The sequence below is a fragment of the Mercenaria mercenaria genome, chromosome 4, assembly GCF_021730395.1.
Source record: "Mercenaria mercenaria strain notata chromosome 4, MADL_Memer_1, whole genome shotgun sequence".
NCBI classification, from domain to species: domain Eukaryota; kingdom Metazoa; phylum Mollusca; class Bivalvia; order Venerida; family Veneridae; genus Mercenaria; species Mercenaria mercenaria.
In genome coordinates this window covers 39,430,301-39,458,257 of record NC_069364.1, presented here as the reverse complement: position 1 = coordinate 39,458,257, position 27,957 = coordinate 39,430,301, and the positions used below count along the sequence as shown (strand labels likewise).

At 33.4% G+C, this 27,957-nt stretch overlaps 1 protein-coding gene across 1 annotated transcript; it reads left to right on the top strand.

Moving 5' to 3' along the window:
* On the top strand, positions 1–26,767 carry LOC123551503 (uncharacterized). Its single transcript, XM_045340488.2, has 4 exons — positions 1–450; positions 14,709–14,750; positions 23,013–23,248; positions 24,693–26,767. Exons 1-4 carry the CDS (start codon positions 375–377, stop codon positions 24,747–24,749), a joined length of 411 nt encoding a protein of 136 aa, XP_045196423.1. The 5' UTR covers positions 1–374; the 3' UTR covers positions 24,750–26,767.
* Positions 26,768–27,957: the final 1,190 nt, after the last annotated feature.

The following is a 27,957-nucleotide window of genomic DNA, read 5'->3' as shown; positions in this document are numbered from 1 at the left end:
TACGTTTGGAGAGTCTAATAGTTATAGAAAATACTAGCAATACCTAGATTATTATTGAATACTATTGACAGTTACTATGTTCTGAACTGCGGGGGTTTCATTTTCAACTGGTGATCAACACTATGATTCGTTATTGAGACTGTGACGTGTATAGAATCATATTTCTTTAGTGCCTGAAAATATATAAAACTCCGTCACTTTATGGACTATCGCATTGATAATTATCGACGGCAGTAAACACTTTTCAAATATTTTTTCTGGATTTTTTATATATTCGTAAAACTTTTGAAAGAAGACTTTGGACATTGTTCGGAATAATTTTCCAATATAAATATTTTATTTTTGTATTTTAGTGTAGTGAATATTATATCAAAATGCAGTCAACAACGTTAGCTTTCGTCGCTATTTCAGTATGTGTATATATATCCTGCACATTCACAACAGTTTACGGTATGTAGAAATTTTACTATTTAATATTAAGAAATATAGACATGTAATAAATAACGTATGTATATATTTTGTTTTATAAATCGTAGCTAAGCATGATGGTAGCAAATTGAAAATTTTGGATTAAATAAAAATACCATGGTTATTTTTTATTGTTTTATCTAAATGCCGTTTTATTCAATTAAAATGGGACATTTTATGCATAATGATAAGAAAAGTTTTAGGGTTGTTTTTTTTTTAATAAATTTTCAAAGCAAATTAGCATTCTGAATATTTGGTTTTAATTTTTAAAAGTAACAATTGACGTGAATTTTGATTCTCTTGTTGCATCCATGGAGAACATTTTTAATTTTTAAAAGTCAAATAAACATTCTTCGGTTCGATTTATGACTTTTCTGTAAAAGATACTGCATTTGTGGGAGTTAATCAATTTTCAAATCTTAATCCAGATGAAAAATGTGTTGAAGGAAATTGTTTCACAAATACTAATCTGTTAAGAAAATTTAAGGACGAACATTTCATTTAACACTAAGAATGGATTTTAGCGTTTAGATTTATCAAATAAAGCAAGAAAATCGGGGGCAAACATAGCTAATTATGCTGTGGCCTTAATTATAAATAACTGTAAGTCAGACAAGCTTAGTGGATGTTTTAAATAACTTTGTTATGGTGACGTACATGATAACTGATACTACTACTTTACTCGTTCCAAAGTAATGAGATATAGAAGACATGAAAATATTACTGATTTCATTTGTCCGAGTCTCCCGAAGCTTACATTGAAAAACAGAGTACGTAAATTAAATGAACAGCTACACATTAAAGGGGCATACCTCTAGATCAAAATAAAATCAACTTTAAACGGTTTTACTTGATAGATATTGTAATACAAAGTACAGCTAAATGCTTTCTGTTTTATATTCTAACACTTTCAAGGTTTTCTTTTATATAAACAATCACCGTGTATTGTCTCGTCGGTTAGAACACGTTTCGCAAAATAACCTGCTTTTGGCTATTCCGATGTACTCCCTCGTATTTAAAACCACATTTTATTCCAGAATAGTATTCCTTCCTGGTATAATTCGAAAGTGTTAGAATGGAAATAGATTTTAGCTTTGCGTGCTTGGTTGGCAAATATGATTAATTACGACGCATCTGAACTCAAAACCGCGTTCTATTTGCCAACAAAGAACGCAAAACTAAAATCTATTTCCCAATTAAATTTCAAACGCTTTTTAGAGTTTTATACATATTGACTATGACATAATTGACTAAAATAGTTTCATTGCAGGTAAAAAGTTCCTGAAATTCACAGAATCACTTTAAAATTTCTTTCTGTTTCTATTGCAAGACTATTTAATTTAAAAAAAAATGACATAAATCTAAAGGCGTGCACTTTTAATGATTGAAAAGTCATATTAGAAATAAGTGTTTCTTTATAAAGTGTTTAATGAAAGTGCTATGTGACTATGTCGAAGACACATTAAATGCTTTTGCGGAGCTTAAGAAATGATTATAAACTGATAAACATAATAAATATAATTCTGTGCTTACTTAAAGGGGCATATTTTCTTTACCCACTTACATTCATTTACTTTCTACATATGAAATAATGCTGTTGTTATTTTCCATCTGTGCGCATAAAGGTGGTAATAGTATATATTATACTGTTAATTCAAACAAGGAAATTTGCAGGATTTCATACGAAAATCAGTAAAAACAAGAGAAACAGCCAAAGGTTTTACATAGTTAGTTAACAGAAACATAAATACAATATGTAATAACAGGGTTATTGTCAATTTGGTGCGATTACACTAATGACTGTGCATGCGAATACATATTAACTTATCACAGCCATGCGTCTTTAATTCCAACTGGGCAAATATTGAACAACTTGAACATGTTACGGCCTACTTCGGGCCACGGAATACAAAGCCCGTTAATAACAAAAGATATAGTCAATAAAAGTCATATCATAGCAAATTATCGTCACAGATACTGGCGTTCGCATGCAACACTATCTTCTAGGAAAATATTAGTCTTGGAAAAACGGCAACCTGATATTTCTCTGTTGATTTTAACTTTGCAGCGCAAAAAGATTTTTTTTTTATTCCCTACAAATCAGCTTGTGTGAAGCTGAAATAGTTATTTATTTAGAGCTAAGTTATTTTTGTGTTAAATTCAATTACTTTCGACAAGAATTCGTAAATAAATCGGAAAGACATAATTTAATCGTTCTGATGAAATTTTATGAAAATACAGATAAATTATCTTACTCTGTAAGCATGATCTGCAAATTTTCGGTACTCAGGATATTCGAATTTTTGGTGATTTTTCTCGTTAAACAAGATCTTCGAATTCTCGGTAAGCTTCTTCGGAGTGGGCATAACATCACTTGGAACCATTAATCTTCACTATAACATTGCGCAATTCAGTTTTTTTATCAGTTGTTTTTTCTCAGTATTTTTAATATCTAAAGTATGGTTCATTATCTTTTTTTTTTTTTGTCATTCATCATGTCTTCAGTAATATACGCGATGCTATGCATAAAGTATAAGAAATATTTTGCAAATACAGCTTTTTTTTAAATGACTCCCATTTCATAGTAATATTATTTGGGTACAATAACTCGACTTAAACAAATGCATCACTTTACAGTATTTGTGTAGTATCGACAACCTGATACAAAAACATGAACATGTAATTTAAAGTTGTTTATCTGCTCCTCTTACAAGAAATAACTTTATATCTTTTCAATTTCTTCCTCCTGTACAAACTGATTAAAGTAATTTTGCCTAAATAATTTCTTGATGGATAAGTAAAAAGTATTAAAGAGGTACATGAACACGACTTAATCAGATCATAGTTAACGGTACTTCAATCCCCATTATGTAGCTATTGTAGAATTCTGATACTAGTACAAAAATGGAATTTAGGCATCTAACTACTGCCGGTACAATGTGATGCCAAACGATAACTTGCAAAAGCCAGCAATTATAATTAAAGAAATAAATAATGCCATTGTGTTGTCATGTAACAACTGTCTGTTTATATGAATTATCATTTTAACAAATTATCCACACAAAAAAGGGACAAAAAGTGCTTCTGCTGAAGTTTTTCGCGCGTAACTGATATCTTCCAAAGAGCAGACGACAAACGAGTAATCTAAACATAGCTGCTTGGGGGAATCACTGTCTTTTAGTAAAATGGGACGCATACTAGTACTTAAAAGTATACCTGGACTTTAATTTGTACACTAAACTACACTAAAATATTTGTAAATTTGTATACATTCTGTTGACATTTTAAAGACAGACGGAACTTCAAAATAATATATAGAATTACATCCACGTCTTCTTTGATGATTATCAGCAATACCAGCTATAAACATGCAGACAATACAAAAGTAGTTTCTTGTTGCCTTATGTCTGATGTTGCCGTCAGGATATGTTTATTAAACTAGTACAACTGCGCATTTATTCATTGTTATACGAGGGTGATCCAGCATCCAGTGCCCATTGCGCATTTGTTCAATTCATGCGATGTTGATCCAGTGTCCACTGCGCATTTGTTCAATGTTAGACGACGTTGATCCAGTGTCCACTGCGCATTTATTCAGTTCATACGCTGTTGATCGAGTGTGTGTTGTGCATTTGTTCAATGTAGGAAGATGCTGATCCAGTGTCCATTTCACATTTATTCAATTTTATACGAGAGTGATCCAGCGCCCATTGCGCATTTATTAAAGTTTATACGAGGGTAATCAAGCCCCAATTGCACATTTATTCAGTGTTATACAGAGGTGATCCAAATCATATGAAATTACAATTATCCAAAGTAATGTCTTTCTGCAGCCAACCATAAAATCTCTAGTGTCATCATTTTGGGTTAAAGTTTGCTATTAAGTGCTAAGTCTTATTTCTGGTTCAGACACGGCAATATCTGACGTCAATAACGCCACTGATGTGCGGTGATCGCCTTTACCATGCTTTCCTCGCATGCTGGTACAGAGCTACACGTGGAAATAAAGAAGACAAATGAACACATGACAATTACCCATTCTCATATTTAAATAACCTGACGCAAAATGATTACTGGTGGAATCAAATTAGGCTGCCCTGGATTCTGGATGTATTGCAATTAACCTCGGTGCAACCTTTGAAAAAACGACACCATTGGAAAGTATATATTTGATTATTTATCAGATAGCATTTACCTTATCCTGACAGATCAGACGTCATTCAAGAATGATAGTTTTGGCCTCAAGTGTCCATCCGCGATATACTATTCAGCTAAATGTAAAATTATATACGATAGTTGAGAAGCGATCATTTTTATATGTTTCAGGATTAGGTTTCTTTCATTTTGATTTTCAGTACTGTGATAAAAAAAAATTAGTCTTTTTTTACGCCAAAGTAAAGATGTGAAAAGTTTCATGATTAATTTAACACTACCATTTCAGGTAAAGCCCACCTTAACTGTAAATTCTCCGCGTCAATAAAAGCTAGGTCGTGAAAATAGCAGGGATTTATGCGTAAAATAGAAGGCAATTTCCGGCGAGGTTACGGACTTTACCATAAAATTATGCACATTTTATCGCGAAAATCGATCTTTCATACACATTTCAGCGAAAACAGAACGCTTGGTTTGTAAATTATTTAAATATGAAGCTGTCTTAACTGTTTATTATGGATGTCATATTCTGTAATTTCCTTTATCATGACCGTAAACTTCAGCTATAACTCATTCTTGGAAGATGATTTATTTAATTAATAATTGTCACTGACCAGCGTAGTGTAGTGATAAAACATGCACGTGCCATATGCAACATCTTAATTAGCCGGTGCATTCACATACGTCATAACACATGAAGACCCGGAACTGGGTCTGTCGTGGCTGCGAATCTGATTTACGTGGATATGGCGATTGAGAATCTCAATTTTTGTGAAATATGCGAATCATTTTAATTCTTTTATTACAGTATAAATGTAAACATCGAATATATATCATATGATATCCTATATATAAACCATTATTGTTGTTTTAACTAATCGGTATAAAATTGTTTAAAGGTGAAATGTGCCTAAGTAGAGATTGTGAGAATCCAATGAAGATTAATGTTCGCGAGGTGAGGGACTTCGTGAATATAGCGAAAATAAAACCCGTAGGATTACTGTACATACATTTTTGAAACTTAAAATATCTTTAGAATGAAGTATTGTTAAAATCATATTCACTTTTTAAATACAAGTATCAATTTATATATAAGTCAGTCATTTTATTTCCTCGCCTCATTTGTAAAAAAAAAATAAAATAAAATAAAGCACGATTACGACCTTTTGTTTTCTTTCTTCTTTTTTCTTCCCATTTTCGCGTTTTCGAGTTTTTTGCTAGTTTGTAAAGATTAGATATTTAGTGAGTTTTTGTGACTTTCAGAAATGGGAAGAAGTCTTAAAATGAAGCAGTTTATATGACGACATGTTATAATGTTGATTAACAACATATTATTTTGAATGTACGCTAAATTTCAAAGAAGATTTTTTTTGCGAGATATTGGCAAAGTAACAAACGGCGGACTAGTTGTTTTGTTCAGAATATTCATAAACTCCATGAGAAATAGACTATGTGATGGAGCTAGCACATTTCAGTGAATGCCTAAACGAAATTTGTGCACAGAGAGCCCAGTATTAACACGCAATGTTAACAAGGAGAAGATCAAGCACATTTAAAACATACATTTGATATAAAACAAATTTTACATTACTCGGGAGAATAACTAAACTAAAATAGTTGCACCATGTACTGAAAAAATACCTTAAAATATCAATCAAGGAGGCATACAATTTCTACAATATTTTATAGATGAACATGTACAAAATCTTCGAATGACGCGTAATAAAGTACACAGTTTTTGCCGAAGCACTTGGTATTATTCCTTCTGCGACACGTTTAAAGAAAACCCTGTACTAAAAGCAAAAGAGACGGCGTTTTATTGGATATAGTTCATATTTTCCTCAAGTCGCGAATGTATATAGATTTTATATCTTCTTTTACTTATTCCTAATAATAAAGTTTGGCACCTTCTGGCATTTTTTGGAAAACGTCAGTTTATTACAACTACTCATGCAAAGGCGTATAATTGATATGATTGTCGGTACTCGAGGCGTAAAGTTCCATCAGTGTACGACATCTTCTGCTATATTTCGTTGTGGGAAAGTCTTGTATTTAAAATGAGAGTTAAAAGGAATATAGCCTTAACCGAATTGTATTTTGTAGATATAAGACGAATGAAAATTCAAACGTTGTTCTAAATATGTTTTAGTGCAAGGATAACGTGTTTTTTTTTTTTTTTTGTGTTTTAGCATCTGCATAATCCCTCAAGATTTGCAGATGCTAAAACACAAAACAATCGTGCGTTAAGGCCATTCTAGCATTTAAGATGTAAAAAGCTCAATTCTAATGTGAAAAAAAAAGTTTATTTTCATTAAAGCACAGCGATAAATTACTTTACGTCATACAGCAGCCCGAAAAAGCGTGCTGCGATATTTGATCTACTGTTTCATATGAAAATTATTCAAAATCGAACGATGTATCGCTCTGATTTGATTGCGGCACGTTGACCTCTATATATGCGCTAAGAAATAGTGCTTATATATTTCACCCACATTTCTTACATAAAAGACACATTAGAATCGAATTTATATATAGCAAATATTGTTTAATATATTAAAACACTCCGAATTAGTTATACGCTGCGTAGAATATTTCACCCGGGCTACATTTCCGTGAAATTACTCCGCATGCGTTTGAACTTTTCGCCAAGTTCAAATATAGGAAAACACGATTTTATTTTTTTTTAATTATTAATTAAATGAACGTTATGTCGAAATGCCTTCGTTTCTTTTCCAAACTTGTCTGCATTTCAGGCCAGTATGCGTTATGTTTCGCCACGAAGAGCGCGTGCATAAAAAAAGTTTAACGGAACGTGATCTCCTTTTATCAACTAGTTTACATACGTTTTAAACATTAAAAATGGCAGTTTTATGCTAGCATAAGCGTTTTCAATTTTCTCAAAGCAAGTTTGTTACATTTCTATGCAACACACAAAATGCGCACAAATGCCTGTAAAATAACACAATCGCAAATATTGACCAATCTACTGTATCTAACTGCTCATACTAACTCTTCTAACCCTGACTTGTGATAAATTATTGATATGTTTACTTTAACATTAAAATGCCATAAGACAGTTACTGAGTCGGAACATTCTACACTGTTCCTTTTCATGTTTCGTCAAAATTGCCATATAAACTAATGAGGCATAAAGAATTAAATCAATATTCATATATTTCGAATTTTATGATGATGCTACAGTGGGACTTTTTCACGAACCATATCGGAACAATGTATAATCTAGATCTTTTGATAATGTTTTTAAGTTCGGTCTGATTGAAGCTTAGAGTTTTTCACAAACGGTTTAGCCCTGTATTAAACATTTTCTAGAAAGAAATTGCCCTTATAGTATAAAATTCAATAGTTGTAAGACTCTAAAAACTAGTTTTTTTTGTTTTCTTGTTTTTTTTGCAAAATGAAGGAGACAGAATTTTCACATAGGTTTACCTCGTCTTACACCCCGGGGTACAAGGACTCACATGCTGTAGTTTATGAATGAATACGAAAATTCATATGCAACTGTAATCAAATAGTGTTTAAAAGAAAGTCATTCCTTTTCTTTTAATACTTGAAGAACATGGTATGCAAGAAAAGGAATTTATCACTAGTCGTAGGTGTGGATGGAAATATCTTATTCTCCGTTATCTCGACAGAGCCTCGTTGTCGCCTAAACAGTTACCTTTGACACAGGTATTTCCATCCGCACTTTCAAACAAGTGAAATATTTTTGAACTCAGACAGACATATAGGTCTTTGAGATATCCCGATCGCGCTGACAAGAGTAACATAACCGTACTGCGTAATAATAAACTGTTAAACGCAATTACTTTTGAAATTCACTCATGGGATTGAAGTCATGTAACAAGCAAAATCTTATTTATTTTATGACATTGTAAATTGGTTCTTAATCTCTATTGGGACATTTGTTAGTCTATCGTCCTACGAAACTTATTTACTAATTAATGGAAAAATTCTAATTCGGCTTCTTTTCGTATCCCATGATAATATAACAGGGTTATTATAATAGTAGCTCGATTTAGGATGCTGTATTCGGCTCGAGTGGAATTTTGCCAGATCGGATCTCAAGAGGCGCGCAATCCGACCTTGCAAAATCCACGAGTGCCAAATACAAAATCCCAGATCTAGCTACTGATATCATGACCTTTTTTATTATATATATCCACCTTTTTGTTTGCGTTTTTCTTATTGAATGAAATCTTCAATGTTTATCGTTGTTAAAATGAAACTTTTGAAGAAAAATGAAGTTTTTATTATGCTATTCATAGAACTGGGTTAGGTCATGCATATTAATGAAAGTAGTCCGTCAACATATAATACAAAAGGTACAATATGGGATTTTTTCTGTCTCTTCATATTTACTTGTGAAATACAAGCCGATTTTTTTACAGAATTTATATACGTATATAGTACAAGTCAATAATGGCTATCATAGATTCTCTTTTTTTTTCGTTTCATTTTGAAAATGTAATACTAGTAATTTTGTATGAATTCAAAAATATGTCTAACGTTTTTCCATTTTACATGCAACGTTTCCTTTTTAGCTCAAGGAAATATTGTCTATCGACTTTGACATGGACTGTGCAAATTTCAACAGTAAAGTGGAATTTAAAAAAGTAAATGCAACATTAGCAATATAGTTGCAAACAGGGGTAAATCACATTTATTAATCTGAAATTCGTCAAGGGTGACTTATTTTTGACTTTCGTCTGGAAGATTAAACAATTTTCATCCAAGGCTAATACTATTACTTACTTCAATAAGGACAGTGTTTGTCCAGGGCTTCTGATCTCTTACAATAGTACAATAACAGGTGCAAATCTTTATTCAAGGCTTGTGATATTGCTTACAATGATAGGATGGTGATCTTAGTTACAATTTTAGGAGAAATGTCTATCCTGGGGCTCGTAATCTTGCTTACAATAATAGGCGTAGTGTTCATCCAGGGCTAATGATCTTACTTAAAATATTGCGAATAATGACGGTCTATCCAGAGCTAGTAATCTTTGTTGTCCATTCGGGGATTTAAATCTTTCTTAGAATACTAGGATCTATGCTCATCCAGCGCTAGTAATCTCATTCACAAATATTAAAGCAATTTTTATTCGGGGCTGGTGATCTTACTTATAATAATAGGAGCAATGTTCAGTTAAGGTTTGTGATCTAACTTGCAGTAATAGAAACACTTAAGTGCGCAAAGAGTATATATTGGTTCAATATTTCAGCGCAAATATAACATTCTTCGAGTGAGACTAAATCCCAAACGTGATAACCAAATGGCGATATTGCGTTTAAAGTGTATTAAGTCTTTTACATTCAGGAAAACGACTTTGCTAGCCATTGAATCATCCGAAATATGAGGAACAAACCTGATTATCTACGTATTCTTGGCACTAACTCATTTTGACACAGACATTATGATATTTCCCTAGTTGGATAAGATTATCCCGCGTGCGTCTTATATATCAGTGTGTTTTGTAAGTGTATTGTATGTGTGTGTTCGGGTTTAACGTCTTTTTCATTATTGTAGCATACTCCTTTAAGATATAATAACAAAAAGCGCAAAGAAATGATCTATATAATTAAATAATAATAAAAGTACACAGTTTTCTATTTTTCTTTTACACGTTTGCACTTGAAAATAAAATCTATAAAAATATCCTTTGGAAAGATAGAATGCTACAATCAGAATAATAGTAGCCTCGGTTTGACTGGGTCAGTTTATGAGGGATCAGCTTTCACGCCCCTAGCACCGGTAATTTGATACATTGCGGTCCATACCAGCTATTTTCGTTATGGTTAGCAGTAACTTTACAATAATTAATTTTTTCTTGACATTTATAGAATTTTTTCATTGCTATTGTTTTTTTTTTTTCTATAGACTTCCATTATAAGAAATCACCAGAATTGAGAGATGACCATTAAAATACAATTTTATCAGTAAGACAGCATTTCAAACACATAAAAATAGCAATTTTAAATTCATTAGGCTTATCCAATCCATTTTCTTACATTCAGCCAGACAATATTGTATTGCTTGATTTTGATACACATTTTATTATTGTAAACATTACTTTTTATCCAATCAGCTTACGTCTATTTTTATCTAATCAGCTTACGTCTTATTGACACTTACAGGTTTCCCTGCAGTTTTTAACCAATCCAAAGTCGCGTTTCAGTTCCTATTTCTGACCTTGTCTTGACGTTTGCTGGTCGCTGGTCGCAAACCCCTATATCTTTGTTTTTTGTACAGCTGCGCTCATCTATTATTTGTGTATAATAGTAAACTGCGTAGCTAATATTACTTTATGATCATCAAATTACTGCAATATCCCAGACAATAGTTTTGTCTTTATTATGCATAGGTTACTGTTGTCTTTATTGCTCAGAGCGATTTGAAACGCTGAGCAGTAGGAGAGGACAGTAACGTCACATGAAATGACAGCTAACTAAGATTTCATCCCCACACTTAATGACATATGCGAACCCGTGCTATTTTGTTTTGTTCATTTGAAGCCATCAAGTTAAACTTGTTTGTGAACCATGATAAATTGTTTCTTCACTATTTTTGGAGCTCTGAATTCTGTGTTTTCCTCGCTGCGAAACGACAACTAAGATGACTCTGACTAAACATAAAATGTGGTGGTGTTACTGAAACACTGAATCGCAGCCTGTCCAGGATAATCTTGGTAACAAAAGCTTTCATTTGACAAGAATAAACTTCGATAATAATTATAATATATAGATTTTTAATTTAATTCAGGAACTTTTAAAAAAAGCTGTTGCACATACACATGTAAGTTTGAAACGGACTTAAACATATGAGCCGCGCCATGAGAAAACCAACATAGTGGGTTTGCGACCAGCATGGATCCAGACCAGCCTGCGCATCCGCGCAGTCTGGTCAGGATCCATGCTGTTCGCTAAAGGTTTCTCTAATTTCATTAGGCTTTGAAAGCGAACAGCATGGATCCTGACCAGACTGCGCGGATGCGCTGGCTGGTCTCATGGCGCGGCTCGATTATAGTAACATTATAATAATTACGTTTTGTAAATGCGCGCTTGTAAAGTTTGTAGGACATGAATCCATGTGCACAGTAACATTGTTTGTAAGTGCAGGCTGTGGAGTTTGTATGCACAGGTGAAAACGGTCTCCTTTTATGTAGCACTTAAACCATCACATTTGATACAATTTAACAAATAATAATAAGTGAATATCGAAATATTAGCATACAAGTTTCAGGAATGAAATAATTGCACTGTATGAATGGGGCGTTCTTTAAGTCATTAATTGTAATAAATTCTGCCTTATTGGTTGACCTTACAGGTCATGGTTCCATATATTTTAACGTTCTCCCATTGTGTTACAAATACAATTTTATTAAGTACATTTGTATGTAAGCTAGTATTATATAAAAAGGTTTAATAATATATTTAAAAAGTAATCATTAGACAGCTGTTGTTACCATAGAAACTGTATTTATTAACATTTATGATGGATTTATGACTCATGCGTGCATCTGTACACAACTTGTTGTCAGTAAATAGACATTCTTCTCTTAGATGAGCCCGTAAATTTAGCAGTTGAACTTTTTACCTTTAATCAACAGTTACTTTGTCTTGTAAACGACACATCATTAGTGGTATAAAAGTATCAATTTCTATATTCGCATTCAGTTCAAACTGATGTTTTCCGCACTTTATCATGGGAAATAAAAAACAATACATCTGTTATACTACAGGCACACAACGTTTTTCTCTAATGTTGTTAGTTCTGTACAAATATTTCAAAACAGACCAAGTATGTCACAAAATTGTTCCTTTGGCGACCCTCACCAATGAAGCAAGGCCGCCAGAGGGCAGGGTCACATTTCCATATGTAAAAGCTTTAAACATCTTCTAAACATTCACCGATACTTTTTCGGCGAACGCCGTCTAAATTGGTTTTCGTTACCTATGCCACGTGACTTCAGTTTGCAAATCAAACTACTTGATAACGCATTATAGATGATTTATCAAAATGGAAGATTTATGTAACACTCTGCCTGATTGGACGAGAGTGTCAATTTCTTTCACTCTGTTGATTGTGCTACGCTGAGTGAAATGTAGACAAAGCGTTTATCCTAAACGACGCTGTTCACAGTTTTAAAGCTAACTTTGGCTCAGTATATTTAGCAAGAATATTGATATATCTCAAAATGATAAGTAAGTTTAATAAATTTGATAAAAACCTGTTCAAATACCAACATATATCAAATTAAAGAAAGAGCTGGATACGGTCTGCGTATCACATGAATAAGGGTGTGATAAGAGTCTTTTATGTAGAGAAGTGCTTTTTAAAAGATTTTCCTTGTAACAATTGTCGTCTGTATATGAAAAGGTTTCTTGCTTTTGTGACTTATTCAGATTGCATATTAAAATGAGTACGTGTTTGCTTTGATATATTTGTTATGAATTATTTAACTGATTTATTATATATGAATATTTTTCTTTAGTATGGTATGCAAATATTGAACTCAGTTGAAATCTGTTTTATTATATATATGCTATATAATGACTGAATCTCATTACACTGAAATGAAGGTACGCTGCGTACAGTTTATCTATGTGATATGACTACGGTCAAACTTTGCTTATGAAACAAAAATATTGAAATAATTACAATTGTATGTTTTGCTTGACCTTCACTTTTTTATAGGAGTGACGTTATTGTCCAAAGATTCATGAATAGCGAATATGCATTTGTTGAATGGGATCAGTTGGCCTATTTTAGAAATAAATAAAAATAATAAATGAAAAAATCCTTTAATTGATTTTTTCTCATGTATTCTAATCAAACTTGATTTGTAGCATCTTTATTAGCTCCGCAACCATCTTTGTTTAGCTGGGACATTTGACCCCTTTTAGGGGCTGCTAGAGCTAAAACTAGAAATGCCTTAATACAGCGTCTCCTGAACAGCTTGGTGGATCTTTGTCATACTTGGTCTGGAGCATCATTATAAGGTCCTCTTCCAAATTTATTTTTATAGGAACTTGGGCCCTATTAGGGACCACTATAGATAAAAGTAGATATGCCTTTCTTCGCATTAACCACTAAAATGTAATGGATTTTTATCAAACTCGATGTGTAACAATATCGTAAGGTCTCCTGCTATTTTGTTACAAATGGGGATAGGGACCAATTTAGCTAAAAATATAAACACGTTTAATGACCTCTTCTCATGAACCGCTTCATGAATGTTCATCAAACTACTGCTGTAATTATTCGTCTAAGGATAAACGAAACAAAATTGCAACCCTAAGAAACCTTTGCGAAAAATTAAAAGGGAACCATTTAAATTGTTATTTTTTTTTTTTTTTTTTTTTTTTTTGATTTAACGTCGCACCGACACATGATAGGTCATATGGCGACTTTCCAGCTTTTTAATGGTGGAGGAAGACCCCAGGTGCCCCTCCGTGTATTATTTCATCACGAGCGGGCACCTGGGTAGAACCACCGACCTTCCGTAAGCCAGCTAGATGGCTTCCTCACATGAAGAATTCAACGCCCCAAGCGATGCTCGAGCCCACATCGATCAGGGGCAAGTGATTTGAAGTCAGCGACCTTAACCACTCGGCCACGGAGGCCCCCTTAAATTGTTAAAGTGCGGTGTTTAGTTTTGCAATTTGAAAAATGTTAGATGAAAGATGAATGTTAGATGAAAAATTCATAAACTTCTTTCCTTATTACAATTCGCCGGCCATCATTTTTAAAGATATTTCTTGTTTATCTTTCTGCTCATTTTTTTTTTCTTTTTCAAATTTTTCATATATGTATATGTAGTGAAAACCTATAAAATCTACTAGCCAAAAACTGCTGGTCTGATTTTGAAATAATTTTACACAAATATTCCTTGGGTAACAATTTTCGATTTTTCATTTCATTTTTCAAACAGTTTTTAATACCGATAATTATTTGTCTCCTTGTCCAGCGTCAGTGTTCGTTATAAACTGTATAATTTTCCCGCTGTTTGACTGTAAAATTCTGAAAATGGGACACAGTTCTACTATGATTTATTTGTATCTTACAGGTAAATGCTCAGGAAAGTGGGCCATACACGCTTGCTATGGAGGTAGGTGTTAGCATTACTCACTTTATATTTAGCTTGAAAAATATGTGTTTTTCGTTGTGTTAATAGTTCGTCTTACTGTTTGTACAATTTGACATCATTTGTATCAGTTAATGTTTGACTTTTGACCTTATACTAAATCACAATTACCCTATATAACTAGAAAACAAAATATCTGTTAAATTCTTGTTAAGTCAAAATAAGATAGTGTCATTTTCTGTACCTCTACCGAATGTAAGAACAAGTAAGATTGAAAAACATCCAGTTACACCTACGAGGGATGTTCGAAATGAATTGCTTATTTCTATCTGGAGACTTCAAATTTCAAGTCAGCCCAAAAGGGCTCATTTCATGCCCTCGAAGTACTCCCCGTGGCTAGAAATGCAAAGTTTCAGCCGATGTATCCACTTCTTGAAGGCGTCACGGTACACTGATTTGGGCACAGTAATAGGGTACAGATGAATGGCAGATCCAAGTGCCTGTCGGGATTGGTATTTCCGCCCAGCAAGGAATGATTTCAATTTCGGAAACAAAAAGAAATCACATGGGGCAAGGTCTAGGGAATACGGGGGGTGAGGCAAAACAGTTACTATTTCTTTCTTCAAAAACGCTGTAACTATTGCGGAGGTATGAGCGGGGGCATTGTCATGTAGAAGACGGACATGTTTAAAACCAGTGGCAGGGCGTCGTTTCTGATAATACTTTTTCAGTTTCTTCAGTACTACGTCTTTGTAGTACTTTCCGGTGATGCTTTTGCCCTTTTCCACCGGCACTTTTATTGCGACTCCTTCACCAGAGAAGAAGATTGCATACAAAACCTTCTTTGCACTCAAAGAACGTTTGGCAATTATTGGGCGTTTGCTGTGTTTAGTGGCCCAGATCTTATTGCTAACCTTTCTGACGGGCTCAAAATAATGGACCCAGGTTTCATCACCTGTGACGACATTGACAAACTGCTTTTTGTCATATTTTGGAAACATTTGAAGCAGCTTTTTGGCCACTTTAACCCGTTGCCTCTTTTGCTCATCAGTCAACAGATGTGGCACCTATCTAGCAGAAATCTTTCTGACTTTCAAATGCTTCTTCAAAATAAGGTGAACCGTTGATAGTGATATGCCTACCTTTCGTGCAATATCACGAACTGTAAATCTGGCATCTCCTTCAATGATTTCCTTTATTTTGGAAACGATTTCTTTACGAGATGCAGATTTTGGCCTACCTGATTTCGGTGCATTTTTGATGGACTCTACACCAGACTCAGATTTCTTTTTCCACCGCCGAACTGTGTCATAAGACACACAAGAAGGTCCATAAGCAGTAGAAAGTTCAGTCATCAGCTGCTTCAAAGAACAACCAAGTTTTGAGCGAGCTTTGATGTAAGCCCGTATTTCATCTTTCTTGTCGACGCTTCTACCAACCATTTTTACTACAGTGGTCAATGATTGCGTGTATTCAAATGGCACATTTTATGTCTTACACTTAGTCTAACATGTACATTTATACACCGTTGTGTAGCTATTGAATAACCCTATACAGGTAGGTATTGGTTTTTATCGTGCCCCACGTGGATATCGAGCTAGAGGACAATAAGCAATTCATATCAAACACTCCTCTTAAATATGCGCCGGTACATGCGTTCACTCTGGTATCATTTTATAGATTTTGTTTATCTTCTTAACCTTTAGCCTTCTGGCGGCAATTGATTCCGCCTTTGCGACCAGTGCAGACCAAGATCAGCCTGCACATCCGTGCATGCTGATAATGGTCTGCACTGTTCGCTATTCAGTCAACAAATTTTCAGTGAACACCCATTTGAATAATAAGTCGTACTGCCAAAACTGAATGATAGACCAGTCCATTTTAGAAATTTAGCAGGGTACAGGTTAAACAACTTCATGCATTTGTTTTATAACCCTAAAGCGAGTAAAAATATCAAGGTTATTTACTTGTTTGTTTTGTTGGCACACCGACACAACTGTTGTAGGTTTAGAGACTTTCCATCTTTGATGGTGGAGGAAGACCCGGGTGCCCCTCCGTACATTATTTTACCACGGACGTACACATTGGTACAACCACTGCCCTTCCGTAAGCCAGCCGGAGGCTCGAACCTACATCGGCGAGGGACAAATGATTCGAAGTCAGCGACCTTAACCACTCGGCCACGGAGGTCCCCAAAGTCGTTTACTGTTAGAATTTCACTGATGACAGTAACACTTCTTATATTTTTATTTTGTTAGCAACTGGCAATCTTTTCTGTTTAAAATGAAATCATGCTTGAAAAATTTGTTACTAGAAAAAAGTTTTTGCAGCACAACAGATGTAGATTAAAATAAGACCCCGAATGTTTTTCATGATCGTATCACACATGGGACGTATTTTTAATTGAATCGTAAACAGCAGTTTGAAATAGTTTCCGTTCTTTGTCGCATTGTAATTTCTAAAACGAATAAACATTAATTTTATAAGCAAATTTACTTTTAATGAAATTCAGTTGAAGTAGCTCGGGCGCTCTTATACCGATCACATAGAACGTAACTGAGAGTGTCATAGTTCATTGTGTGACATTGATTCCTAGAGGCAGATTCGAAACGTACTCTTTCTGTTATAAAAGCTAGAATAAAGTGGGTTACCGGAAAGAAAATCCTGCAAAGATAGCTTGTTTAATGAGCGATATCGTCTAAAGCCTCGAGACACTTGACAGGGTGTCATAGTTTATGAAATGTTGTTTAAAAATCTTGTCTTAAGTCATTTGCATTTCGTTGGAAAGGTTTTACAAGACATGTTATGAAGTCCTAATAATTCACAATGGAATGTATCCATATAAAATAAAGCGATCTGAAATCATCTGATCGTTTATTACCGGCAATATTAAGGTAGATCAGCGGAAATCTATGGTGGCTGATTTCTGCCATTTCGCGTTTTCGCCCCGCGACCCCGCCGAACGAAAACACGAGAATTAAGAAGTTAAAATGGCGGGGGCGCGGGGCGAAAACTCGCTATTTAGCGGGGGCGCGTAGCGAAAACACGATAATTAGCGGGGTCGCGGGACGAAAATTAGTAACTGGTATGTCAGGGACGCGTGGCGAAAACACGATAATTAGCGCTGCTTAAACGCCGAGTTTTCGCACCGCGCCCCCGACATTCCAGTTCCTAAATCTCTCCCCTCGACCCCGCTGATTATCGTGTTTTCGCTTCGCGCCCCTGCTAAATAGCGAGTTTTCGCCCCGCGACCCCGCCGAGCGAAAACACGAAAATTAACAAGATAAAATGGCGGGGGCGCCAGGCGAAAACTCGCTATTTAGCGGGGGCGCGAAGCGAAAACACGATAATTAGCGGGGGCGCGGGCGAGATTTAGTAACTGAAATGTCGGGGCGCGGTGCGAAAACTCGACGTTTAAGCAGCGCTAATTATCGTGTTTTTGTCTCGCGCCCCCGACATACCAGTTACTAAATCTCGCCCCGCGACCCCGCTAAACAGCGACTCTTCGCTCCGCGACCCCGCTAAACAGCGACTTTTCGCTCCGCGCCCACGCTAAATAGCGAGTTTTCGCCCCGCGCCCCCGCCATTTTAACTTGTTGATTCTCGTGTTTTCGCTCGGCGGGGTCGCGGGGCGAAAACGCGAAATGGCAGAAATCAGCCACCATAGAAATCACTGTTGCCGAAGGACATATTTCAATAATATCCGGTAAGCAACAACTGCATACAGAGGTAACACCAATATACCCTTGTCATATAACTTCCATTTCAAACTTCACGCTACCAAACACATCTTATAAGAGTTCACAGAAAAAGAAATACATGCAATGTTCAAAATCAATCAAATAATGGTTTGTTATATTCGATTTTCATATGACTTTATAGGAAGCTTTCAGTTCGTATTGACTCGTGGACATCAGCATTCCTTAGGAAAGGGATTGGTATGTCATTAAGTGCGATTTCGGAGGTTGTAAGTTCAAGATCAAAAGTTTATTGAATTTTGTTGTAAACGGAAGAAACCCAGTGATTCATGTTTTTGTTGATTTCTTTTTATTAATTTTTCATAGTAGGAAGATAATTGTGTGAAGTGATTTATCTATAACCTGTGATCCTTTGTCATGACTTATTCAGTTTTGAACTGTATTTTATTCCGACACATCATTATGCTGTGTACTTGTGTTGCTTTCTGCAGCAGGCTCCTATTTTAATTGTAAAGTTATCAAAGTGGACTTGGAAGCATTAAGCACTGACAGATCCATGTTGCAGATTCATCACACATTTGTTACAAATACGGCCGAAAATATCACAAATCAGGAATGTGACATACACAATTTTGCTTAAATAGGGGTACAGATGCGAAACGTAAATTTCATAAATTTGTGACATATTCGTATAATTTTTGTGAAATATTCTCACGAATTCTTCAAACATGTATGAACAATTCGTTTCTTTGAAATTTACGGTTCTAAAGAGCCACATATCAAACTGTAATCCTACCACAAATAGCGAAATCATTTATTTTACAAATTCATAGAAATAACTGCCCTTTCTGGGAAATACTCTGTTGACGTCCTCTAAAATAGTGCTTTTTTTAGACCTATAACACTTCTACAGCCGCAATTTGTGCACCTGTACATTATATTCGCTTGGTAATGAAGAACAAAAAGAATGAAATCATATTCTATATTATTTATTCTGATTTTATATTGTACCTTTAATAACAAAATCAGTCGGTATTCTTATCACACCTGAAACTGAAAACTGAAACTGAAACTGCGTTATATGATTAAACGCCTAATTTTACACATAGTATATTCACTGGCGTTGTACATTAAATTTTACCAGATTTATATAGCGCCTTAGGCGCTTTACATAGTTCAAATGCAGCCACACAGGGCGCATAATTCATCCTCTACTAGTACAGACACAGAGCGATCTGACCAGAGGGACAGAGTGAGACAAAGCCCCCACGACAGAGAGATCAGAAATCAGATACAGGACACCTGATAATGCCACCTTTTTATTAATTTAAAATGTATCTCCGAAAATCTGTCTGTTATATTTGCATTATTACAATATACAAGAAATATTTTAAATGTCAGAAAAAAATTCAAGCATAATTCTGTGGTAGATTATTAAAAAAATCAAATATTTATTTTCTATATGAAAATACAAAATACGTTTCTGGCTATTATATTAAACAGTTTGAAGTAATTTCAAAGCACATTACTTTTGAATGAAAACTCAAATAACATTATTGCTTTATTTCCGTTTCTATGGTAACAACTGTTTTTTGAAATAAATTTATATCATTTTTCTAGTGCGTAAAATTTTAATCATAACCTTTCTCTGGAGCAGCTATAAGAGCACTGAACTACATTCAAGTATTTTTCAACTTGCATAGTCTTTCAATAGTAACACTTACATGAAAATGACTTGAAGTTTAAAGTTTTGATAAACACCAATTCACAGTGGGGCTCTTCCTTTTTCTTTTTTAATAATTAGGCACGATTCACTTTTCCATTATGTGTTTGCATGAAACAAAATGAAGTTTCTTGGTATATTTCCAAAATCAGTTGTTGATTTTTTTTGCACAAAAGTCTAAAAGACTTTATCATTCTACAATTACTTCCATGTTTTTTTTGTTGTTTTTTTAAATAACATTTTTATTTTATAATATTTTTAAATAAAAATTTAAATACAGAACAGAACAGAACAAATCTTTTATTTTTAGACTTGAGCTTACGCTCCTCATCCTTAAACAACAATAACATATATCATAAATATAAAACTAATTACTGCTAACAGAATGGACTAAAATTAACCCTCAAATATTTAAGGAAGTATTAAATACTTGGTCTAGGTAAATATGTCAAAGGTGTGCACTGTGTTGGTTTTGTCACGTGTCTGTATAGAATTACCAAATAAAGAAGTGTTAACTTCATTTTAGGGATTTTTTTATTGTTGATTGGATTGTAACGATTGTGTTTTAGCAGTGAATATATGCGTTCTCATTTTATCCAAACATACATGTGATTTAATAAAAAAATAAAGAGTAAAAATGTATTACAAGTTATGCTTTTATTACGTACTAAGTGTTAAGTCATGTTTGTTTTTCCTCGATTCTTATGTTTTTTATCGGTCAAATGAAAAGTATCCTGTTCCCTTGCTTGGCGCTCAGCATTAGAAGGGAAACTTGCTTCTCTTCTCTCATACCCTGGCGATGGATTCCATTAGGAATGAGTTGTTGAGAGTGATTACTATAAGTTGTAGAATTTGCTTCACAATCGCCCTAAAATAAGTTAGTATAAACTAAAGGTATCCTGGCTTACCATGGCGGCGTCTCTCCTGTCTACTCGGTTTTTCATTTAATAAAATTTAAGATAAAAAAGCAAAATTCCCAATGTTTGACATAGCCGATTTTCCAATTCTTGAAAGCGGGCGGTATTAAATTACCATAGGCAAAAAATGGGAACATATTATGGCTATCGCAGATCGGATCTCTAACTTTAAAAGACAATCATACTGTGCGAGAACATAGTGACCTTTTCTGTCATTAATCACATCGAATGTAAAATAGAAATTTGACAAACCTCAAACATGATTACTTTGAAAATTAGACTGACACTGGAATAATTAGTAGATACATTTCATGACAGTTTTTATTGTCATTTTTGGTCAGCAATTTTTCGTCTACAGCTATAAACAGTTACATCTTTTTGCTGAAATAAAATGTATTGATAAGTTCATAGAACGTTTGTTGAGCAGAGTGAAACATGTTAAAAGTTTTTATGTATATAAATATAACTTTCGTTGATCAGTTACTTATACAATAATCATTCATTATTGTAGGAGAAATTTGCCCTTTATATGATAACACTCAGTCACGAAGCATGTTGTGGAGGTTTGGAGATCCTTTCCAAAATTGCATATTTGCTGATTTGGATGATTGTCTGCTCTATATGATGTTGCCTTTCACGATCTGAAACGAAGTTTCAAGTTTCAAGTTTATTCAACAAATTCTCAGTTTGTATATATACACAAAACATGAGACAAATACAAGTAATTAAAGAAAACATTACATATAGTCACGCAAATCAATGAGGGCAACACACACACCTCTGCATTAATTTTATCGAATTACGCAATCTATAAGTTCTATAGTTCTATGGAAACCGCTGTTTTATTGCGAATGATGAGATAAATAACTCGAACTCAATCGGAAACATTACCAGTAATTAAACCAACTGCTAAAATTTCAAGTTATTAAACATATATGAAGGAAGGAAAGATAGGAAAGAAGGAAACGCATACTAATATTTCTATGAAGACTTCCCTTACATTAATTCCATCATCATTTAGTTGAAGTCAAAAACCAGTATGTTTATACACTTTTGGTGGCTTCGTTTTTGTTTTAGTAAATTTATCTGATGTTTTCTGAATGAAGTTATACAATGTAAATTGTATTTTTACAATGAAATGTTCAGCTGTTTATAAAAAGTAAAACGTTTATATTGGCCAGACAAGTTGGAAACAGAGTTATATCTCTGTTGTTTTCAGGATAATAAATGATGTTTTAGCTCGCAGTCTATGATTATTAGGTTTCCTTAGAATTGACAAAAACAATCAAATGAGTAGAATGTATAAAGAAGATGAAATATTTGTTTTAAACAGATCGACTTAGAAGCTAGGAGTAGTTTATTGTTCAGGATAGCTATGTATCGTTTCGTTTGTGTCTAAAGAGAAAATGAAATTGCTTTTTGATGCTTGCACTAACGTTTCCAGAAGAAACTTAAAGTTCGTGTTAGCAATACCTGTTGTAATACACGGTATCAAAGAGGGATACAGTGCAGTTTACTCAAGAAAGGGAAACTCTATACGCTATTCAACAATAGTTGTACCGAAATAATTCTATATATCTTTCTAATAGAGTATTATCATTAGATCAATTAATTTGTGTTGGCTATACTTATTATGTGACTTACATAGGTTATTCTTACAGCAAATGTGTCGTTTTACTCCATGTCAACCAAATGGTTTCTGAAGTTAACAAACTGCATACTACAATATTTAAATATTTAAGGTCAGCATTTTAAATTGAAGTTATATCACCACCGTGGTACTTTATATATATATATTTTTATAAAATCACTTATGACTCGCTTCGATTTTTCTCTATAATGTTACATTTTGAAATGCATTTTATGTTACACATATCTCTTACTTTGAATGAGAAGCTGTAATTAAAATCTGACTTTAAAACTTGACAGTATCTTCATATATTTTCAGGAAATGGAAAAAGATCGGGGCCGCCGGATACAGACACAGATTCAAAGCTAAAAGAGAGACAGTACATATTACGTCAGTTATTATTGTCTGAGAAATTACCACAAAATATACCGACCGATTCTCTTTTTGATACTGCTCCTGTATTAGAAGACGTAGAAAGTTTATATCCTGATGTTGCCCCGTCTTACAATAGAGAACAAGATATTGAAAAAGTTAAAACATTGCTTGGTGAATTGGTAAGTTGCAAGATTTATTCTAAAATTCCTCCTAAAGTTATATTCTTGCAAATTAGCCTAATACTAGTATTAGAAAATCTGAATCTGAGGATTGCATGCGTCTCTTTGGATACTTATATGAATCACCGTTAACATTTGTTAAGTTTAAAAATTTTCTCTTTTTCCTGCGGTATTTCAAATACTGGGTAAATATATATGTAAAATTCTATCTGCTCGTCTTTATCAATTGATACAACGTTTGGACAGTTACCTTGTTTAGATCCGATGTTAAGATGGTGAGAGTCCAAAAAGTACTGACAAAAATGGGATGATGTAGCGTCGTGTTTCGTAATAGAAGATACACAAAGATGCAATATATAATCTAATTTTGTTTTCACCAAGCTGATGCTGAAAATATCAGACTAATGATAAAATAGCACTAAAATGACGAAATGGCACCATGGAATCACAACTATGTTTTATCGTCATGTAAATAAAAATTCCATTGTTTTAAAATAATTTAACTTTTAGAATTACATATTTCATGCTCTATCAATAGTACAGCTCTGCACAGGCTGTATGTGAACTTCAGTTTCTTTTCCCCATTTCAGTAAACCAAAACAATAATGACTTCAGATACTGAAATTTTATATTTTTGTCTATTGGGAATGTTTATATGATTAGCTGCATATCTGGGTAAATACACATTGACAGAAATCCGTTCTTAGGACATGACCCATAACAAATAACTATGCCCTGTGACAAATTGAACTGTAAATGGCTCTCAAATTTAGTCACGTGATTATTTTCTTGTGAATCCAATTTTCCAAATACCGTGTTTGTAATCCATTATATACTCAATGATATGAGTAAAGATAATGAATATATCTTGACAGCTGTATAAAACAGGGAGTCAGCGTAGAAATTAATTTCTATAAAATCCTATAAACGTCTTAGGATAGAAGTATACAGAATTAACATGATATCTTATCTTAAGAAGCAAAAGAAAAATTGGCTTTCACAAGACACTGTCTTTGTCTTTTCTTCTAACCTATTTGTGTAATAAATTTACTGGTGAAATAGATGAATGGACGTTCGGAAAATTAGTTGTATACTACCTGAACGGGTAATGTCTGCTCTGAAGATAATAATGGAAGACGCTAAAATAAAACAATCCGCAACATGATGCGGATGTATAGAACATTCTGAGAATGTAAAATGTCAAGGGTTATTATCAGCGGATTTTAACTTGTTGCCAGTACGAATTTTAATATTAGTGAATCTAACATTATAATATACTCGATGGTCCTACTTTTTTGTGGAAAGTTGGACGCTTTTTCCATTTCTTAAATAGATCAAGTACTGGTGCCTTTCTGCTTATATCTTGACAGCATAAGCTGATTACTGTTTACAACGGTATAATGTGAAAAACAAATACGTATAATGTCCAAATTTATACTTTCAGTTACTGAGGAAACGATTTAGAGACTCAATGGCTGAAGAATACGAATACCGACGTTAGTGGTATGCACGTAAATTTCGTGCAAGCTTTATTTGCAACACTATATAATGCAGTGCATTGAAAAAGGAACTATTTTCGTGGAAAAGATATTTCTATTTTCCTATATATTTCATTTCAATAAGGAAAACAGTGTGCAGAAACTTACAGCAGACACTTTTTTCATTGGAGGGTTTAGATTCGGATTAAGTTCTGGATTAAGATTGGTAATTTGTATAATAATTTGCCGAAAATGAAAAGAAATCAACATACTTCATGTTTCAAAAAAGATATAAAGTATTTAATATATAGATATTGTTAAGCTACAGAACAAGTTATATATATGTATTGTTTTAAAGTTTTAATTTAAATACATATACCGAATTTAAAATATATTAAAACTCCATCCTTATTGTAAATGTCGCTTTAAGATTAAAAATATGAAAAGGAAAGGAAAATGATTCTATCAGGCACATTTAATCTATAGTTGAATAAAAATGTTGAAATCAATGTGACATAAACGCCTTGATCTTGTCGGGAATGTCAAATAAAATAATGACAAAAACTGGTTTTAAACTCTTCTTTTTCATTTTTTTTTAAATTCATTTTTAACCCCATTACGAAATTATATATTTAATAAAACAATTTATATAAGTTTTAATAAGAGGTACCGTTTTACTATTTATTCACTATTTTGTGATATCCTAATTTCCTTTATGAATATCACAAATTCATTTATGAATATCCTTAATTCATTCATATGAATATCAAAACTTTTTATGATATCAATAGTTATCTTTGGATTTTATCAAATGCATTTATAGATATCACAAAACGGTTTATGGATATCTATAATTCGATTACTGGACATATATAAATGAATAAAAAATATTAGAGATTTTAAAATCAGTTTATCTTATGTTAACCTTGATTCAATTTGATGATATCTCTAATTCTTTTGAATTTTGGATACATCACAAAATGAATTCATTAAATTGGATTAAGGATATCATAAAATACATCGATTTTGTGATTTCATTGAATTGATTTAAGAATTTCACTAATTAGTAGTGTTGGGCAAATCGGTTAGTTTTGCCAACCGATTAATCGGTATAATCGGACAAGCCAACCGATTCGATTAATCGGATATAATCGGATAATCGGTTATTCTAGTTGCATATCTATAAGATCACCTCACAATGAATGTTGTATGTCATTACTTAAGAAATGAAGCATAAAAGTAAAGTATTTGTGAAGATAGTAACATTCAAATCAGGTACTGTCTTAATTTCACCAGGGACTTATCCAGTGATATTATGCTACTAAATTAAAATTATTTGGAGAAAAAAAGTATTAACGATTTATTAATTCTTAGTTAACGACTGGAATGATTTCAATCCTACAAAATCAAAAATTGAAGATACTTTTGCTAATATGCTTGCCTAAGTCTTACGTTATGCTATGCACACTGCCATACTAATGTCAAGAGTTTAGGCTGATGGTTTTCCCGGCTTTATTTTGTAAAAGCCATATATCTTCCAAAATCTGGGTGATCACAGATGACATCAATTTATTTTGACACTTTGGAGGAAGCCAGTTTTACGTAGAGTAGTTTCCCTTGGCGTAATTGCCCCCAAAGAACCGTAAATACCAGAAAGAAAAAGATCAGAAACAACTAAATTATCCGTTAGGGTGACAAGTAATTAATCGGTCAGGGAAAAGTGAAGCCGGCGATCGCGCTCATGAATGCAACGCCGACGATTATTCGATTGTCGCCGATTGTCGGCCCATCACTACTAATTAATCATGCATATCTTAAATTGGAATGTAATTAAAATAGAATTTCAGATGTCGATTTATACTAATTATAGTATCCAAACTGAGAATTGCTAAAGATATCTTTAAAGGCATTTTAGAAGTGTGTTTATATTAGATTGGACAAGATAAGTACTTTGTTTGACATTTTGTTTTCACTTCGTTTTCATATTCTGATTACCAAAAACATGGAATTATAAATAAAATAAATTAAAGATACTGAAAATACGCTTGTTATTTTTATTTATTGGCCCACTCGACTTTTACGCATTAATTTCAATCTGTGCATAGCTTAAGTATAAACTATTAGTAGATCCAAATGTCTTACCTTAAATACAAAATTATATGCCTATTTATGAGATATTCTGTATTTCCATATCTATGCTTAAATAAAATCTTCCGAATCTGAGTTCAAAAGTAAGCACATATTATCATTTCAAACATTAATACAATTTATAGTAAACCATATTTGAAATTTTCTAGTCCTTGAATAAAGTGTAATACTAATCTAATTTAGATCGTTCCATCATACTAAACATGTTCGTGATGAATGAGGCATCTTGATATAGAACTAGTCATTTCGATATAGGTCTAAACAGGGATTATTTCTTCATTTTTTTTTTAATTGCATCAGCGAAATAAAGGTTGTACCGCCATACAAAACATGTTCATGATGTATATTGCGTTTTAGAAATCTTAAACCACAGTATGGTAATAGGCGGACCAGTGTAAAACCTCAATAAGCCCATATGAATGTATCCGTTTGGACGCCCTTTGGTATGATACGGCTGTATTATAGTATCAACATACAACCTTAATATTTCGGCAAAAACTGGAAACTTTGACTAATTTGCTAAGAGCGTAAACATCATAGTGAGACAAAAGAAGTGGCTTAAATTGCTGATGGTATTGTCTTAATGTAATTTTGGCACTAAAATAAAGTTAGAAAGAAAGACAAACTAGAGCGCAACAAGGCATCTTCTGGGAAAGATATTACCTGCTCCATTGACGATTAAATATCTGTTGTGCGTGGCACGCCCTTTCGTTAAAAAAATGCAAAATATATTTTTTAAGAAACGCTTTATGCCTGTTAGTGTTATGGCCCTAAAATAGATCCGAGACCATAGAATATTTGCCAGCTACAATAACCTTGAACGGACTTGTTGTTTTTGCTCGACACGCATTTGTACTTTTTATTTTGATAGTGCATAATGGCTGGCAGTCTTATGTCAATATTACGCTATACCGCAACAACATTACTGTATGCAAAACAAATACCATTTTAGGACAAATATATGACATTTTAGAATATAAATATTGAATTATACAATATAAATACAATGATATACGACATAAATATTACTTATTGAACTTTGCAACAACATTTACACGCTATATTTGACCTACCTTTTATATA